Genomic DNA, 18,421 nt, shown 5'->3' with positions numbered 1-18,421 from the left:
TACATTCTAGATTGGTCATACTTTCTGCTAATTTACATTATTTCTTGTTCAGATAAGCACAATTCATTGGTATACAAATCAAAACTATATAACAATGGATGAAACCGGAAATTAAAGTTTTAATACAATCCTATCAGAAAAAAACACTTCCTTTCCGAGACACAGGCATGGAAATTTTTGTAGATGCGAATTTTAAAAATACAAAGTTTTACCACACCTCTTAGCCCCTAAACGAGGTGTTTATGATCCCATGATTATCAAAACAACTTCGGCAAAACAGACCCGTTTCCCAAATCATTTTTTTTTTCTGATTTTCATTACAGTATTGTGTGAATTCTCTTCGAGTTCAGATTAATCAGTAAATTCTATTTTTTTTTTTTTCGGTACAAAGACAAGTACAAAAATATGAAAATAATAGTTAATCACCATTTGCAAAAGCTCAGTTTTAAATATTCAAAAAGAAAAATTACTATATACTGGACCTCTCTAAGAATACGAAATAAAATGATAAAAAATACATAATAGTAGTTTCGTACCATTAAAACAAAATATACAAATGGATAGCTAACAACTTAAGATTAATATTATGTTACCATATAGGACTTCCCGTAAAGAGTCATCTGAAACTGTGATACACAATAACTATTATTTTGAATGAATAATAATAAACACCTTTTAAAAACGCATACTAAAATATTTAATTTGATAGTAAATGTATAAAAGTCTTCAGGTATTCCATTCTAAAAGAAAATAATACACGTAATTTGTTTAAAAAAAAAAAATCAATGTACCAGCCCTCTTCATGTGTGATATCACTTCATTTACACCTTAAATTAAATTAACATACATTAAATATATAGCATAAAATAATCGTAACGTTCTGTTAATAGTTGTGAGGAACTTTCATCCGTAATACACTTTTTGTTCTGAGACAATGCTATTACACACACATCAAATATCAGTTTCAAAATCTTTATACTGTCTGTGTTACTTGATTGGGTATTTCTTTTCAACAGATTGTAATTCTTAATGAAAGTACCTCCGATATTCTAGACAATCCACAATTTAGAAGAAAAAAAAATGAAAATAATACCCACTGGTATTGATTGATGTCAAAGGTCTGGGAATAACCACACAATAGGTGAGGCTAAACAATACCGGTAACAACATAATAACAAAACAATAAACAGACAAAACAAAATATCATGCTGAACAGTTCCTTTTGAACACTTCCGTCTGATTAGAATGGTTAAGCAACGACTAGTGAGAGGATTACTTACAAGAACCCCTTTTTATCCTTTTTATACTCCAGTTTATTCACAGCAGGAATATATATATATATATATATATATATATATATATATATATATATATATATTTATGTCCAGCAGGAGCTACAAAATTTCATTTAAGGATATTATTTCGGACGACGTGAAGCTTCATTGAGTCGGGTCCGGAAGCTGCTACCACTGGGCTGCCGTGAAGCTGCCACATTTCTATTGCTTTGGTCGCTATCACGTCAGCTGTCTCTTCAGTAATCTGCAGAAAACACAAAAACAGACGGAAGCTATAAATACTACCAACAATCGTTACAATCACTCCTTAGTGGAAGCTCACACACAGTACCATTTGTTTCTCTGATTCAAGAACAAAACGAAATTATTTTACAAGAATATTGTAAGGTTCCCTACACTCACGCGTAAACAACCTCCATAAACACCTGCTGTTTCTATAACCACATGCTATTGTGTACAGTCCGCAAAAAAACCTGCAACACGAGCATATAAGTTTATTGTGAAACTACGTCTAACAGCGCTAGGAATCAACATAACGTCTAAGTGGAACGAATCACGCCAGGAGAAAACTCGGCGTCCTCCCGTGCACATTTATTTTGCAACAAAAGACTTCGTTTCACAATAAACTTACATGCTCATGTTGCAGGTTTTTTTGCTGCGGACTGTACAAACATTGTCACCAGCATAAGATGGAAGCAGAACTCCAAGAAATCACGAAGCTGGTTTAGAAGGAAACAAAGATGGGCGATCCTCTTCTGTCGTAACTCCCCTTCCGAGGACACCCATAGAGGACCACAAGTGGACAGAAGATCAGTTATCAACTGATCATAATCTACCAACACCTCTCTCTCCGGAAGCCGCATTGAGATATGGAGATATCCATCCAAACATTATCTCTGGAAGCTGCATTGAGTGTACCTTCCTTCTGGGGCTGCATTGAGTTACGGAGGAATCCTATCTCCCGAGGTCGCATTGGACAAAAGAGATCCTTGTAATCACCTACTTCTGAGGTTGCAATGAACGAAGGGGTTTCTACTTTAACCTAAGATGATCATACCTATATCTCCGAAGCCACTACTATGTGCTGAGGGTTCTTTAAACACTGAAATACATTGTACTCTATTACAAAGAAATTTCGTAAATTATAGAGATATATTTTTATAAAAAAAAAATAGGTGAAGGGCTTTTTATCAAATAACCTTAGAGTTGTGGGAAGAATCTTTATAACATATTCATAAAGGCCTAAACAACGCAATAAATTTGACGAACTCTTCTAGAGAGTTACCTTATTGAACATCTGGATTTGGGATTTGCATTTGACTTGAGTTTAGCATCTTGTTCAGCAGCAAGGTTCTATGAGACGTAGACCTATAGCTTAACGTGGGATCCAAATCACATGAACTCCAGCAGGGAATCGAACCCGGGTCTCCCACGCCAAAGGCGCGTATACTATCCACATAGCCACAAGAAAGCTTATTAAACATCTGGACTCTCAAATTTCCAATTATGAAATTTATATTAAGGGAATCAAACGTAACTCAGAAAAAATATATTTGAATTAACTAACTCTATGGCCTATGGAACCCGGAGGTCCAATGCCGCATTCACAAAAGCTCTCCACTGACTTGTATCCTTAGCAAACTGGATCTAGTTTCTATTTTGTATTCCTATTTCTGCGAGATTCATCTTAATATTGTCCTCCCATTTGCGCCTAGGTCTTCCCAATGGTCGTTTCCCGGTTATGATTCCAGTTGAACCTTTGAAAGCGCTCCTACTTTCTTCCATTCTAGCTACATGACCTGCCCACCTGAGCCTCCTAAATTTCGTGTGTAACATGGAATGGAAATGTTACCTCACCTGCTTTTTTTAATATATATATTAACAACCTTCCACCGTCGTGCCTAGATTGCATGGGGATGAAACGATGATTGACGGTCGAAGATTGCTACTACTCACCATCTGTAATGAGTAGGTCGAGGAGGACAGAAGGAAACCACATTAACTTAGCTTTCAATTAAATCTTTGTATTTTCATAAATATCGTGTATTACTGTTGTAAATCGTAGACTGTGTATAAACGCCAGATCACATATCTTAAGCATCTAAGAAGTTAACCACGAATAACTCGAACATAGCTGAGATACACGTACCTTTGAGTAAATGATGCCTGGAACTGATGATGACGTTCTGGATGATGAATATCTCGCTGTCAATAGTCTGTAGTAGCTGACTATTGTTAAACCACAATCCACTTTAATGGTTTACTGGAAACTAGTAGATCTCCTGATCTAATCGTAGACTAGAATCACAGCTCAATGACAACTGTGACACACAACTTATGATGTTCTACTTCTGATAGTAGTCTGATCCATCTGCTGCGTCTCATCTGATCTGCTCTGATCTCAATCCTTTGGGACCATGAGTTTTTATACTCGGATTCCAGACATCCTGGAATTCTCGTTGTTGATTTTCTGTATATCTCAGCTATTGGTAAAACATTGGTTTCACCCGAATTACATCGTGATCAAATTCTCAGACCAACAAATTTCTGCAAACTTGACGATTATGCCACAGTCAAAGTGTGTCAATGTTATAGTATTACAACTTGATGACAATTCATTCCTTAACCAAAACATTACAAATTACAAATCACAATAGCATACAAACTGACGACTTAGCGTCTAGCCGTAGCAAAACATAACATTCATCACATATACACAACATTGATGTAAACACATAAACACACACACGTGTTTACATTATATAACAACATTTAGTTTCTTTATTCTGACATAACATTCAATAATGAAGATGATTCCTTTCCCAAAATAATATATTCCTAAATAATATCAATCGTATGTATCTACAATATATATATATATATTTATTTTCCGGGCACAATTCTATCTCAATCATCATGCAAACACAAAAGAAAGTAAAAAGGTTAAAAGGACACCGGTAAACTTAAGTCAAGGCAGACAGTTATTAAAATAATAATAATAATAAAAAAAAAAAACTTTAGTGAAAAACGTCAAAATAATAAGTTGTAAATAAGCGTGTCCGCTAGCAATTTAAGCCTAAACCTTCTCCAAGGTCTTAGAAGTCTCTGCGAATGCATCGTGCAAGGAGAAAGTATGTTCTATTTCCATCCATCGCCACGTAATCTAATCCTCAACAGGTTTCTCCTCTCTATCTTCTGTAGCGACTTTTATTATTAATAAACAGCGTTCTTACGCCACACGTATTCCTTTATATATTGAATCCCTATTTTCATCCACTATTTGAATTTATAGTTCTTTGGATTTCCTAGATTCTCTGTTTCTAGATTTTTGATTTTCTTATATTCTTTACCCTCTTCTCTTTTTCATTAGTTTACGTATTTGTTCTGTTAATCAGGTGTATATTGTATTTCATCTTGTTTACTTTCGTTTGATGTTTGCTGCTGTTAAGATTCTTTTCCTTATTCCGAGTATTGGACGTACTCTATCGTATTTTTAAGTTTTACGCCTCCCACTATTTTGCCATTTAGGCTAAAGGAAACGGTAAAAAATGACTCGCAAAAGGACACTACAGAACATTTATGCCTTCAGAGTGATTTAATATCTACACCGCACCTTGGGTTCTTTGACGTGTATCAACTAACAATGAATATTGCAGGGATCCGTACACCCACACGTACTATAAGCCATATGTTTATAGTAAAACCAGGTGTTCTTACGATCTGTAAACAAATGGTGGTAGACGACAGTTGGAAACTACATTTCCAGGTAAAGGCGAAGGGGGCACGAAGAACCACGAAGAAATCCGACAACTCCTCCACAGGTTCTCCCTCCAAAGAATGGCTATAAAAAAGAACGACTGCATCGAGAAATCATCAGTGTCTTGTACTGATCATTAACCTGCAGTACCTTTTCCCGAGGCCGCTTGTACTGATCATTAACCTGCAGTACCTTTTCCCGAGGCCGCCATGAGCTACGGAGACTTATCCTTCAATAGCTACTCCCAAGGCCGTTATGGGCTACGAGGTTACCTATACGTCTGAGACTGAGCAAAGACGACATCCTATTTATCCGCGGCAACATCGTATGCCGAAGGGAATATCCTACACTGCAGATATTTATTTGGTATACTTTAAGACTCATAGAAACCTTGTATATTAATTTTATAAGACATTTTATAATAAAAGGGTGAAGGAGTAAAACGCTCTGACCAGAATACTACAATATTCTTCGTTATAATAAGTTTGGGTTCACACAGAATTTACGAAAATTCTTCCTCTTGCGTTCCCTCTTCCTAATTCGAGGTCTGCCTTTCCCTATTTTCGCCGAAGACTGCCTTCTAGCCTCCTATGATAATTACTACAATATTCTTCGTTATAATAAGTTTGGGTTCATACAGAATTTACGAAAATTCTTCCTCTTGCGTTCCCTCTTCCTAATTCGAGGTCTGCCTTTCCCTATTTTCGCCGAAGACTGCCTTCCAGCCTCCTATGATAATTAAGTTAACTTTACTTAGATTTACTTATAAAGTTTTATGATCTTTTTCCCCCTCCCTGCTGGCGGTGGGATTACTATGGTTAGATTTCTTGGTCCTGGCCTTACATTTGCTATGATTACCCGTTTTCTGTGTCTCGAAGTTCCCTGGACTCTTCACCCACATTCCTTTAGGAGAATATTCTTGCTATTATTAAAAAGAGTTTACTAACTTGGGGTGATGTTTCTGAAATCTTGATGCGTGATTCCTTTGTTAGGGCACTAAAAACAGAGGATAAAACAACCTTGACCTTAATTCCAGTTCCAGCCAACCATTCACCATAATCTCAAAATAAAAACTAGAAAAGAAGACAGCACTTTATTTTATTCCATGACATTTATACTCACATTATGAAGACTGCTGAGAACGTTGTTTGTAGAGTTACACGCCAAAAGTAATCTTCGGAGGGTTGTTAACAGGACAATCGCTACGAAGGACAAAATCATACAGGAGCCTCCTACCAATTTGTCCCATATCCTGCAAAGACATATGAGAACGCCCAAACGTCAACTTTCATTACTGCAACCAAATCTTATGAAAGAAATATTCAATTATCAGTATACAGGGTGGACCACTTATTTGATACAGCCTTGTAACTTTTCAACTAATGAACAAAAGACACTGAAATTCTGAACCATGCAAATATAGCCAGGGAAACATTGTTTGGCCTACTCTGTGATACCAAAAAGTTACACATATCAAACAATTTTTCCATTCCAATAGTTCCATGATACAAAATTTCAGCATTTCAGCCACAAGGGCGTATCAAGGTAAATGGTCTTTCTGTATATATAAAAAATTGGATGTATATACTTGTATATATGCATGTGTGTTCCAACGTAACTCTGGAGCACCTGTAGCAATTTTAAACTAACTTGATACAAAAATACAAACAGTACTGTTGGGGTAGGATCCTTCTAGCACGCCTAGGTGGGGGAGTGGAAGAGAGAAAATATTATCGAAAACGACCGATATTGGTGTCGAATCCATAGTTTACGGCGTGCATGAACTGAATAGTGACAATTGCGATGCCATTTAATTCCTAGTTTCAGCACCTAGCATACCTGAGGAGAGTGGGAGGTAATAATATATAGAACGATCGAAAACGACCGATATTAGTGTAAAGATCTAGTCTTCGGGGTCGCTGAGATGAATTGCGACACTCCCGTTGCCATTTAAAATCCAAGTTTAGGCCTATGAGTACCTCTGATGGGGAATGGAGACATGAAAAAACAATCAAAACGACCGATCTTAGTGTTGAATCCATAGTTTTCGGTGTCCCTGAGTTGCTTGGTGACAATCTCTATACTATGTAAGTCTATGTTTAATCCCCATTAGCATCCCTAGGGCGGTGGGAAGGGGTGACATGTAAAGATAATCGAAAACGGCCGATATTAGTGTCGAATCCGTACTTCTTGGTGTCGCTAAGATTAATAGTCGCACTCCTGACAGCGTTAAAATCCAAGTTTAGCCCCCATTGGCATGGAAGGTAATAAGGAGTGAAAAGTAAAATGTCTTAAATGACCTAGATTATCCATGTCGGTCCCGGCGCCCCCTGCAGGGGACATAAAATATGACTCCATTATTATTGCTTTACAGCTTTAAAATCAGACGGAAACATTGAAAACTGTTTACAAGGGATAATCCATCTATGATCATCTCCTGTAAACAGTTTTCAATGTTCCCAGTCTGATTTTGAAGTTGTAAAGCAATAATAATGTCGTCATATTTTATGTCCCCTGTGGGAGACGCCGGGACCGACATGATTAATGTCGAACCATAGTTTTTGGGTTCGCTAAGCTATTAGGTTAAAATTGCGATGGGATCTAGATTGAAACGCATGTCAGATGTGATTGATGTTCATTAAATTGTGAAAGTAAGTATTTTCATGCATTTAAAAGACACTCACTCAGTATATTGTTGTAAGACCGTTAATTACTTATAAACTGCGAAAGTAGCTGTGATATTATTGACAAGTGTAACTGGCAGTCGGTAAGTAAGCACGTATGATTCCTTCTAAATTAGTTCTCTTTAATTCTCTATGAATAGAATCCACTTGGATTCTGACCAGTAACAGATGGCTCGTTCTGTAGGAAGTGCTATTCGCTCTTGAACTACAGAGCAACAGTTTTCATCCAGATTAAGAAAATAATTTGGTGCACCTAAATTGCGTTGTACAGTGTTTTCTCCCACTTTCTTCCCTCAAAATCAAGGCGCGCTTAACAAGCATAAATATAATATAAGCTTTTGAAGTAGTTGTTTCACCCAAATGCTGAGGTACAGTCACCAGCCAAAAGAGTAACAAAACCGGGATTAAGCTAAAGTTATTCTTCTGTTAATGATTTTGAAAAAAGCACAAGAAATGGGAGTAAATATTATCCATATTTAGCTCAAAACTCTACTCAATCTAGTGTTCCTAATGTTATTGATAAATGATAAGGAGTGGATAGGTTTCATTAATTCATTTATAAAGTTTCGCTCTCAAAATTCTGACATCGTTTATGTATAAGAAAATTTGGTTCAAATAAAAGCATGAAATTTACTAGGGTTTATCGTGGATTCAAAAATTCGTTACAAAATGACTAGTGATACAGTCAGTGATATTTCAGAAGACTGTGTTCCCACGTTTATTTTCGTACAGGTCATAACGTAAAAATAATTAAGTCGCATAACTTGATGTGGAGGTGACCAATTATCTACAGATGGTGACTAAGATCGTATGGGTGGCTCAGTAGTAGAGCGTTCACCTCCGGTGCTTGGGGTCCCTGGTTCGATCGCAGCTCGCGCCGTGTGGACTTTGTGGTGGATAAACACCGTGCTCGTGGGTTTTCTCGGGGTTCTCCCGTTTCCTCCCACTTTCTTCATTCCACCATTTCATTCATTTCTCATAATCACCGTCTCCTTTAGCCTAACCAGCATTAACGTGGGACGTAAAACTTAAAGATTTCATTTCATTTTTTTTCTTTTTGAAGTCTCATAACTTAATGTGGAGGTGACCAATTATCCAGTGATGGTGACTATGATCATAGCGCTGATCGAAATTTTTCATTATGACTAAAATATCTCCAAGGTCTACTGTACTTAAGTCCGTTTATAATTTATAAGTAGAGAGATCTTCCTGTACTAGCCCTTGAATCTACATAATGCGTAATTTACATTTCGTGATCTTAATTGCTCACGAAATACAATACGGAAGAGCTGGTGGCAATATGTACATCCAATTTATAGCAATTCAAAAATGTCCCAATAACATATATATATATATATATATAAACAAGGACGAATCCAAGGGGGGACTATAGGGGCTATAGCACCCCCCCCCCTTTGACCCCCAGGTATACACTGGATAAAATGGACTTCAATCCTGTTTTACACTGGATAAAGCGGCAAACTATGGTTTAGCCCCTCCCTTGATCATATCCTGGATCCGCCACTGTATATAAATATATAAAACGACATTTTAAGGTTCTACTCACTTTTCTAAAGCTGATTCCTGAATGACTCCAGAGAAACATCGGCAAAACCATGTTTCCAAAGGTATATCATCCATTGCCCTCACGTTAACCAAATGCCTGAAAACGAAAGAAAAAAAGTAAGCCATGAAAAAGAAATCTTTTAGTTTAACGTCCCACGATTATGCCCTTTAGGTTAAGGGAGACGATGATGATTAAGGCAAGTGAATGACAATGGAAGAATTGGTAGAATGGAAATGTGGGAGAAAATGAGTTGTCCATCATAAAATTACTTGGCAGGGAATCGAACCAGGGACGCACGCACCAGAGGTAAGCCACTGAGCTACCGTGCCCTCACTAAGGAAATAAAGGAAGAAGAAAGTAGCATCACTTTTTAATGTCATATGAAATCTACATGATTAGTAGGAATAAAAGACGAAGAGTGAGACAAAATTCAAATACCTTATATACACACTTTTATGTGAACATATGTAAGTTTTAAAGAATTAATTTTTGTGTTTTTGATCCTGATCAGGTTATTAACGTCCAATATTATGTTCAATTATTCATTTTACGTGAATATTTAATTTTATATACTACCTTCTTACGATGCATATATTTCTGTCAAAGTTTGTATACTAAATTACAACTGAATTGTTTTTCTTAAAGCAATTATTATCATTTTTCGTAATACCAACGGGGTTTCAAAAAAGACCTCGTTCTCTTAACCAATTGGTTTGGTGTGGCTGGGACCTGTAAAACTGTGAGTCGCTCTCTCATTTTTGAAATTCAGCGTATAAGTTGATGAGCAGCCTATAATCTCTTTGTTGTGACTGAAGAGTCGGCTTTGATACAATATTACGTATATTAACACTTTTCTGTAATTCCCAGTGTTTGTAATTAAAATGAGTCCAAAATGACCAGTGAATTTAGCCCTCTAATGTGAAGTAATATGTTTCGAGCGTATCACTCATCTAGATTACTCACATAACGGTAGCATAACTTAATAATGAACTCGTCCCGGTTTCGATTCCCGGTGGAGACACAATTGTCGAAAAAGTGTAAACAGTTTTATCAGGCTAGCCATCCTGAATGAGGTTTCCTCATTCACACCAGGTAAATGCCGGGGAGGTATCTTCCCCAATCCTTTCTCCGGATAGTATGCTCGCCGAGGAACGTCATCCCTCATAAGTGAGGGGCTCAATGGCCTTAGATGCCGAAAGCTTAGCAATCTAAATCCTTAATAATGAACTCAGAATCAGAAGAAGATTCAAAAAACAACCGTATTTACGCGAATCTAAGACGACTTCAAATGTAAGACGCGCCCCCAATTTTTCCTTCAAAAATTGGGGAAAAAATTCTCGAATGTAAGACGCACCCTTGGCGAAAATGAAGAGGTAGACGCACCCTTGTCTACCTTGGCAGGAAGACACCAACCACAGTATGTCGGAGAGGAAGGAACAATCTCCGCTGTCGTAAATTCACAAGAATGATTCATCTCTTTCATTTGCCACTGGCTTGCAAGCTAATTTTGAAGGGAGTTTATTTAGCGTACAATGCACGATTTTAGTTCTGCATTCTGTTCGTACACAAAAATACACATTCTTTACAGAATGGTGACTAACGGGATTAGCAATTTTTGGCAAAATTCCATCTAATTTGGCCTAAATTTGCATAACTGAAATGTAAGACTTACCTTGATTTTGGAGGCAAAAAATGGACAAAAAAGTGCATCTTAGAATCACGTAAATACGGTATTATCTAATTGAATAAGTGACTACTCATTTTGTGAGACTTTTAACAATGACTCACAAAAAATGCGTATGTTTACTTTCATAATCAATATATCACAATACTGTTAGGTGGTGAAGTTAGGAGAGCAACAAACCTGTACAACGCTGAATCCTCTTTCTCTAAAGTGGTCCTTGTATACTCAACTAATTTTGGCAAACCATTACGAAATTTGTCGATGCAATTATAGAAGCCTTTGGATATCCAATAGACATCTACGTCATCGTCAAAAATGTTAAACATCGCATCGGTTACGAAAAACAAATGTTTTGTGTTCATGTCATCCACCTGGAAGTGAAGAAAAACGTGTCAAACAATATTTCTTGCCTTTACACAACTTAAAAATCGTAATTTTACAACCTATTGGAATGTATTACGATATGTCAATGTTTCATATCATGCGAAAGCTAATGTTTCTGCCGGATATATAATGAATTATATGATCTCCGTTGTGGCTAGATGGCCAGCGTTCGTGCCTTTCATGCAGAAGAGTGGGATTTGACACGTATGGGAGTATATGTAGTTGGCATTATATATTAAATATGTCGGCATGGCCTTGTTGCTGAACAGGAGGAGTTTAAACTAAAAAGAAAAATCATCATTTTGGTGTTATTGCGAGAGAAATAAGAAAAAGAACTTTTTTAAAACACGAAATATTAATTATTATAGTTTCAGAGTTCTATATGCAATGGATAATAAACAAATAACATAATACAGAGGCGCATATAGTGTGTTCTATGTACATTAATTGCGTGCATAGCATTTTCAAAGGAAACAAATCTACAGTACCGCTCAAAAGTTTTCGAACACCCCAGATTTTGTAAGCATCTATTGTGATCCTATTATTTTGGCACGAGAACTTTACCGCCCTGTATGAGAGGTATTCCTGTCTATAGTATCAAATTTGACAACTGAATCGGGGTCTGAGATGTACTGTAGATGATACGTCAAATCATAATTATTAAAATTGAAACAAAAAAAAAAAAAAAAAAAAAAAAAAAAAAGACAACTTGATACAGATATTGCATAGTATACACAAAAGTGTGTAAGGTAGAAGTGTAGACACAGAGGGTCAACGTAGTGACAAAGATTTGAAAGAGAAGGTTGCTTTCCAAATTTTGCAGTTCTTTATAGCTTGTTGATATGCTAATGTTTAAAAAACGCCCAAAAACATTCTTTGAAATGTGCTTACGATGGTTTCGTACGCTCCCGTGTTGCTCGTTGAAATAGTAGCAACGAGCATTACATATACGCAGTGGTTTATTTGTGGATTTTGTAGAAGGGGGGAATATTTATAAAGAATTGCTACCAAAACATGAAGTTAAATTATTGTACTTTAAAACAGATTATGTAGCCTATGAAAGGGGGAAAATATCTTTCCAGGCTGGGAAGACTGAATTAAACTTAGAGACAGGGAAGTCAAGACTTAGAAGGGGGAAATTCCCAGGCTTCCCTGGCTACAAATAAATCCCTGCATATACGTTTCCACTGAGCGACAATTGAGCAGAGAAGGATGTATATTGACTGAGGTAAACATTTTTCAAAGAAAGGCTTTTTAGCTTTTTTTAAAGCCAGCGTATCTATAAGGTATAGAGAACTGCAAAATTTGGAAAATTATTTTATGTCAATTTTAAGAATTACAAATTGACATCATCTGTAATATCTCTCAAACCTCAATTCAGCTATCCTCAAACTTTATGCTTTAGGCAGGAGTACATCTGATGCAAGGCGGTAAAGTTCTCGTGCCAAAATAATAGGATCACAGTAAATGCTTACAAAAAATCAGGGATGTTCGAAAATAAGCGGTAGTGTATGAGAATTTTAACACGATTGCACGGTCCTGTTAAAAGAAACTCAGCACCTACTTCTATGTCATAAGCTACACATATCCTTAGCTATATGTAGGATTGTAGTAAAGCCGTAAATTTACAGTCCTTTCTGAAATATTTCTTGTAAGTACATCTTAAGAACTTCAAAACATACGGCCTACGGATATAAAGAGTGAGCGTTTATTTATTTATTCGTACAGGTCAAATAACAATAATAATGGAGAAGTAAGACAAAGTGTATAATGTGTATATATATATATATATATATATATATATATATATATATATGTGTGTGTGTGTGTGTGTGCGTGTGTGTGTGTATGTATGTATGTATTTTAGACATATATCAACATACCCTACAAGACACACACACAAATGACACCACCACCCATAAGCAATGACGCAAGGCACAAAGCTACCGTAGTTATTTGCCTCACTGTACTTACCTCAAAGACCACATCTAATGACCTCTTTGACGAAAGAAATGGTTGCAGAACATTTCTTCCTGAAAGATGTGGAGCATGCTAAACGCGATGCTTAAAATCAGAGGGTTGGGTATATTCTACAACAAAAAATGTTGCTAGCAGACGTGTGTCACACTAGGCAAAAATTTTTAATTCAGAAAACAAAGTATAAGGATAGTAATACAAAACAACGAAGAAATCAATCAACACAAAACGAAAATAAAGAAAGAAAGAAAAACAGGAAAATTTGTAAAAGCGGAAGATGGGTTAATTTTTACTGGATAATCATCCTTTATTGAAAATATAATAATTACATATATAACATGGGAACAGATTTAGAACAAAATAAAGTAAATTTCCCTACAACAGAATAAAATCGTCCTCCACTGATTTTTTTGAAAATCAAATCTAATTTCTAAATACACATCGCACTTTCTTCCTGTAAGAGGTTTGTTAAGTCGAAGCCCAAAGTTTGGTCGCCAATAACCCAGAGACCGAAGGTCTCCACTTGACTAAATTTAAAGTGTTCGTAGACCACTACAAGATTAGTATGCGTATGATATACCATCGTACGCAAGCATTTGGTTCTTGAAATATTGGCTACCAGACTTGGGGCTTACTCTCAAGTACGTCCAAACCCAAAGCTCGATAACTCAAGGACCAAATATCTGCACAACGCAATATTTCATATGCATAGTAAGTTTATGAAGGCGTACTACGATGCCATATTTCGTTAAGATTGAATGAAAAAAATGAACTGAAATATTTTAGTTTTACGTCCCACGGTTATGTCTGTTAGGCTAAAGGAGACGGTGATAATGAGAAATGAATGAAATGGTAGAATGAAGAAAGTGGGAAGAAACGAGAGAATCCCGAGAAAACCCACGAGCACGGTGTTTGTCCACACGGCACGAGCTGGGATCGAACCAGGGACCCGAAGCACCGGAAGTGAACGCTCTACCACTGAGCCACCGCGCCCTCCATTAAGATTGAATGAGTCGTTCATCAATCGCATTTGAATGAAAGTTCTTGATTCCACTCTGTTCAAACCCAAATTCCATGGCTAATAATACGGAAATTAAAGTCTAGACACGGTAATATTTCCTACTGCGCTCGAATGCAGTGTTGAATTCAGGCTTTTGTACAGGGGGAGGCAATAAAAATTTAAGGGGTACCTGAAAAAATGCACTTCCAGATTTGGTCCGGCAATGCCATTCTAATTAAAATGTTTCCAAAGAATTTCCTTAGTCCCACCAGGTGAATGCCGGAATACATAAAAAGTACAAAACAGAAAATTTTCTTTAAAAAGCAGTGTGGAAAAATCTCACATTACACCTCCATGTGTGAGGCACTATCTTTCGACTTTTTGCCTTCCCCCTTGCTCCCAACAGTCCAAGGGGGAATTCCATACGGTTGGATATGTCGCTGTGTATTAAACCAATATTTGCTGTGGTTGACTAACCCACTCTGTTCTAGATTGCAACAGAGCAGCAGGAATCTGTCGCAACAGAACTCACGACTTGTTATTGTCTGATTGATTGCAATACCCAAGATATATTTTCCCCCAACTAACGTTGTAAAGCGTTTGTGTGTGTCTGTATCTAATTTTTAAGTTTTTATTTAACTTTGACTTTATACATGAACACAGTTTGTTAATTAGAACAATTACTTTGAGCGAAAGATATTAATTTTCTTTAAAAAACAAAAATCTTTACTTTTAAGACTCATTTATTTCCGAAAAAATTAAACAGAAGAAAACAAGTATTCAATGCATGTGTATAGATATTCTAAGGGGGGCTCAGCCCCCTCTTGAACATACCTGAATTCAACACTGCTCGAATGTTTACAAAGCTCGTCAACCTTTACCACTAATTATACCGAGTTTGGTAAACATGAGATGGGCTTCATCGATCGTGATTTAGTGAAAGTTCTTCCTTCACTAAGTCCAAACCTAAACTTGGTGGTTAATAACCGAGAACCAATATTTCATGTACGTAGTAAGTTTTATTTAAACTACTCGCTGGGGAACACAATACGTTAATTGTGAAAATTATTAACGTGTAACAGTTTCGCCAGCTATGTATTTTGGCTTCATCAGACACTTCATCAAGATAGTCTGAACAATGGGAAAACATTATTGAAATGAAATGAAATCCTTTAGTTTTACGTCCCACGGTTATGCCTGTTAGGCTAAAGGAGACAGTGATGATGAAAAATGAATGAAATGATGAAATGAAGAAAATGGTAGGAAACGGGACAACCCCGAGAAAACCCACGCACGCGGTGTTTGTCCACCACAAAGCTCACTTGGCGCGAGTTGGGATCGAACCAAGGCAAATATTATTGTAGTAAGCTACACAAGGTCTATTATTATACCAAATTTCTCCAAGATCAGATTAGTATCGTGTATAGCATACTACATATAATGAATCTCAAATTCGATGGTCAATAACTAAGGAACTAAAAGCCTGTACACCAACATTTTTGATATAGTAGTATATAATGTTTCAAAGACTACGGTAAACAAACAAGCAACATAACTTGAACATAAACACATTACTCCATTCTTTTCCTTACAAGAAAAAACGAAATGAAATCTCTGAGTTTAACGTCCCACGATTATGCCTGTTAGGCTAAAGGAGACGATGATTAAAGCAAGTGAATGACGATGGAGGGGTTGGTGGAATGAGAAGGTGGGAGGAAATGGGAGTACCCGGAGGAAATCCATGAGAACAATGTTGTCCACCACAAACTTACTTGGCCGGAGATCGAACTAGGGGCCCCATGCACCAGAGAAAAGCGCTCTACCACTAAGCCACCATGCCCTCCCTTTCCTTACAAGAATTATAATCTCTGTTTCCATCGCCTGATCCACTAATGCACCATCCAAATCGATACATGTCTAGAGACGAAGAGCAACGTGGTCACAAGCAGATTGACATGAACCATACTGGTACCTTGTGGAACTCTTCTGTGACAGCTTCCCGTAGTTCGGCGAAATTGCGTATGCGATATTGATACATTTTGTCCTTTAAAACATCCCATAAGAAAACGTCAGGTGGTTACAAATAGGGAGATCGAGCTGGCCACTCTCGCACTGGTATGGTTCTAAAGTTCTTAAGTCTAGTGACCGTTATCCCTAATCTCAGGCTACACAGTGTTGCCATATCGAAACTTTTTTCTCCAGAATTACAAATACTAGAGTCAGTCAAACATGATATATCGTCGCTGCGTCTCGAAGAACCGCTATGTGACATTTTTTGTCGAAAATGTGCAAATAAGCCAGAAAGATGTCAGGTAGCGTCCCTTATAATGTCATAAGTTAATATTCAATTGTTTCGCCCCAACAATGAAAAATTATAGATTGAAATTTTAGGCTTCTGTTCTCATCACGTACGCATTGATTTATGTATACAAATCCTATATGTGCTTATAAAGGCGCAAAAGGTGCTACATAAAAACAAAAATAGTAATAAAATACTTTTGAACCAAGCTACAACAATGTCCAGTGCATAATATATGCAGAACCAATTTTATTACATTTTTCAAGTGTTTCCGTATATTTGGCAAAATTTTAAGAGTTTGGAATGTCTTTTGCTTCTCCTGAAAAGTTGTGGTTTTAACACACAGAGGTTCTTCGAGGCGCAGCGACGATATATAATTTTAAGCTACCCTGTACGTATTAAGTTCTAGAAGTTCTATTACCATTCCAATTTTGGTGAAGAATGGACGAGTTGCATCAATCGCGTACGATATATATTTTCCGTCTGGTATTGATTTTTTTTAAAAGAAAAAAATCAACTGAAGGGCGAGGACGAAAACACAAATAATGCAAAGACAATTGTTACAAAAGTCATCTTTTACCTCTGCAGCCATCTCTCCTTCACCTCCTGAAGATTATCAGTTCTCTATAAAGCCTCTACGTGCAAACATAAACAATTTCATTTTGCCATTCGTTTTGTTCAAGACAACGTTAAAGTTACACAAATTTCAATCAAACATTCAATGAAACATTTTTTTACTGCCAATTAACTAAAAATTCTACATTTTTTAAAAGTGTTCAACGAAAAAAAATGCCCGACGATGAGACACATATTTCATTGTGCTCAACAATATCATATGAATGATTTCAAATCCTCACGCAATGTATTCGGGAATACTATAGAATAAATAGGTATAATTGGAGTACTCTGTAATAATCTTGCATACTTGTAAATATTTTGAGTCACTTCAGAAGAAGAAAAAAAAATCACAGCGGCACAAGTGAAATCAGGGGACAGGAAATTTCACACGATTTGTGGCATTTTTGTTTTGCTTTAAATGGATTGTCTTCTTAAACCACATGGTTTACACCTGCCAACCCTGACTGAAACTACTTAATTGATCATCATCATCATTATCATCATAGATATTCTGCCATTATTGGCAGGTCACTTGCTGAAACTGAGAAGCTTCCATGCTCCACGGTCTTCCGTTAACCTCTTCGTCTTCACGTACGATTTTTCTGTTTCGATATCGTCCATTAATTACAGTCTTCTTCGCCCCCTCCTTCTCTTTCCTGCCACCATACTCTCTAGCACATCCCTCATGATACAGTTCCTTCTTATCCAATGTTCCAACCAATTACTCTTCCTCTCCTTAATAATATCTAAAATTGTTCTTTTTTCAATCACCACTTCTGAGACCCTCTCAATTGTTTTCCGCTGGAGCTAATTCTATATTCTTCTCCACACCCACATTTCGAAAGCTTCCAGTCGTCTTTCATCATTTCTGTGTAATGTCCATGTTTCTAACCCATACAGTACAATACTCTACACGAAGCATTTTATGAGTATTTTCTCAACTCCTTATTCAAGGTCCTACAAAATAATATTTTCCTCCTCCTAAAGGCCTTTTGTCATTCCTATTCTTGCTTTTATTTCACGTTTACATTTCATATCATTACTAATATTACTACCTATGTATCGAAAACTAGTCATCTGTTCTAATTCTCCCCTCCTACCTCTATATTGATTGAGTTGAGTTGATTTTAACGTCCCGTTCAGCAGCGAGGCTATA

At 36.7% G+C, this 18,421-nt stretch overlaps 1 protein-coding gene across 4 annotated transcripts in view; it reads right to left on the bottom strand.

Annotated features, from left to right (window-relative positions):
• Positions 1-351: 351 nt before the first annotated feature.
• Positions 352-18,421, bottom strand: part of TBC1d7 (TBC1 domain family member 7) — a 43,756-nt gene continuing 25,686 nt past the window's right edge. For 3 of the 4 annotated variants that reach the window (XM_081761416.1, XM_081761417.1, XM_081761414.1), the window contains exons 4-7: positions 11,168-11,358; positions 9,304-9,399; positions 6,175-6,304; positions 352-1,539 (exon numbers count right to left, since the gene is read on the bottom strand). In XM_081761416.1, the coding sequence (XP_081617542.1) occupies positions 1,405-1,539; positions 6,175-6,304; positions 9,304-9,399; positions 11,168-11,358 (552 nt within the window). In that variant the 3' untranslated portion in view covers positions 352-1,404. The remainder of the gene's footprint in view (positions 1,540-6,174; positions 6,305-9,303; positions 9,400-11,167; positions 11,359-18,421) is intronic. The other variant, XM_081761415.1, reaches the window with a different exon arrangement.

Source organism: Thermobia domestica, chromosome 6 (genome assembly GCF_964235325.1).
Source record: "Thermobia domestica chromosome 6, izTheDome1.hap1.1, whole genome shotgun sequence".
Taxonomy (NCBI): domain Eukaryota; kingdom Metazoa; phylum Arthropoda; class Insecta; order Zygentoma; family Lepismatidae; genus Thermobia; species Thermobia domestica.
This window is presented reverse-complemented; position numbering and strand designations above follow the sequence as displayed.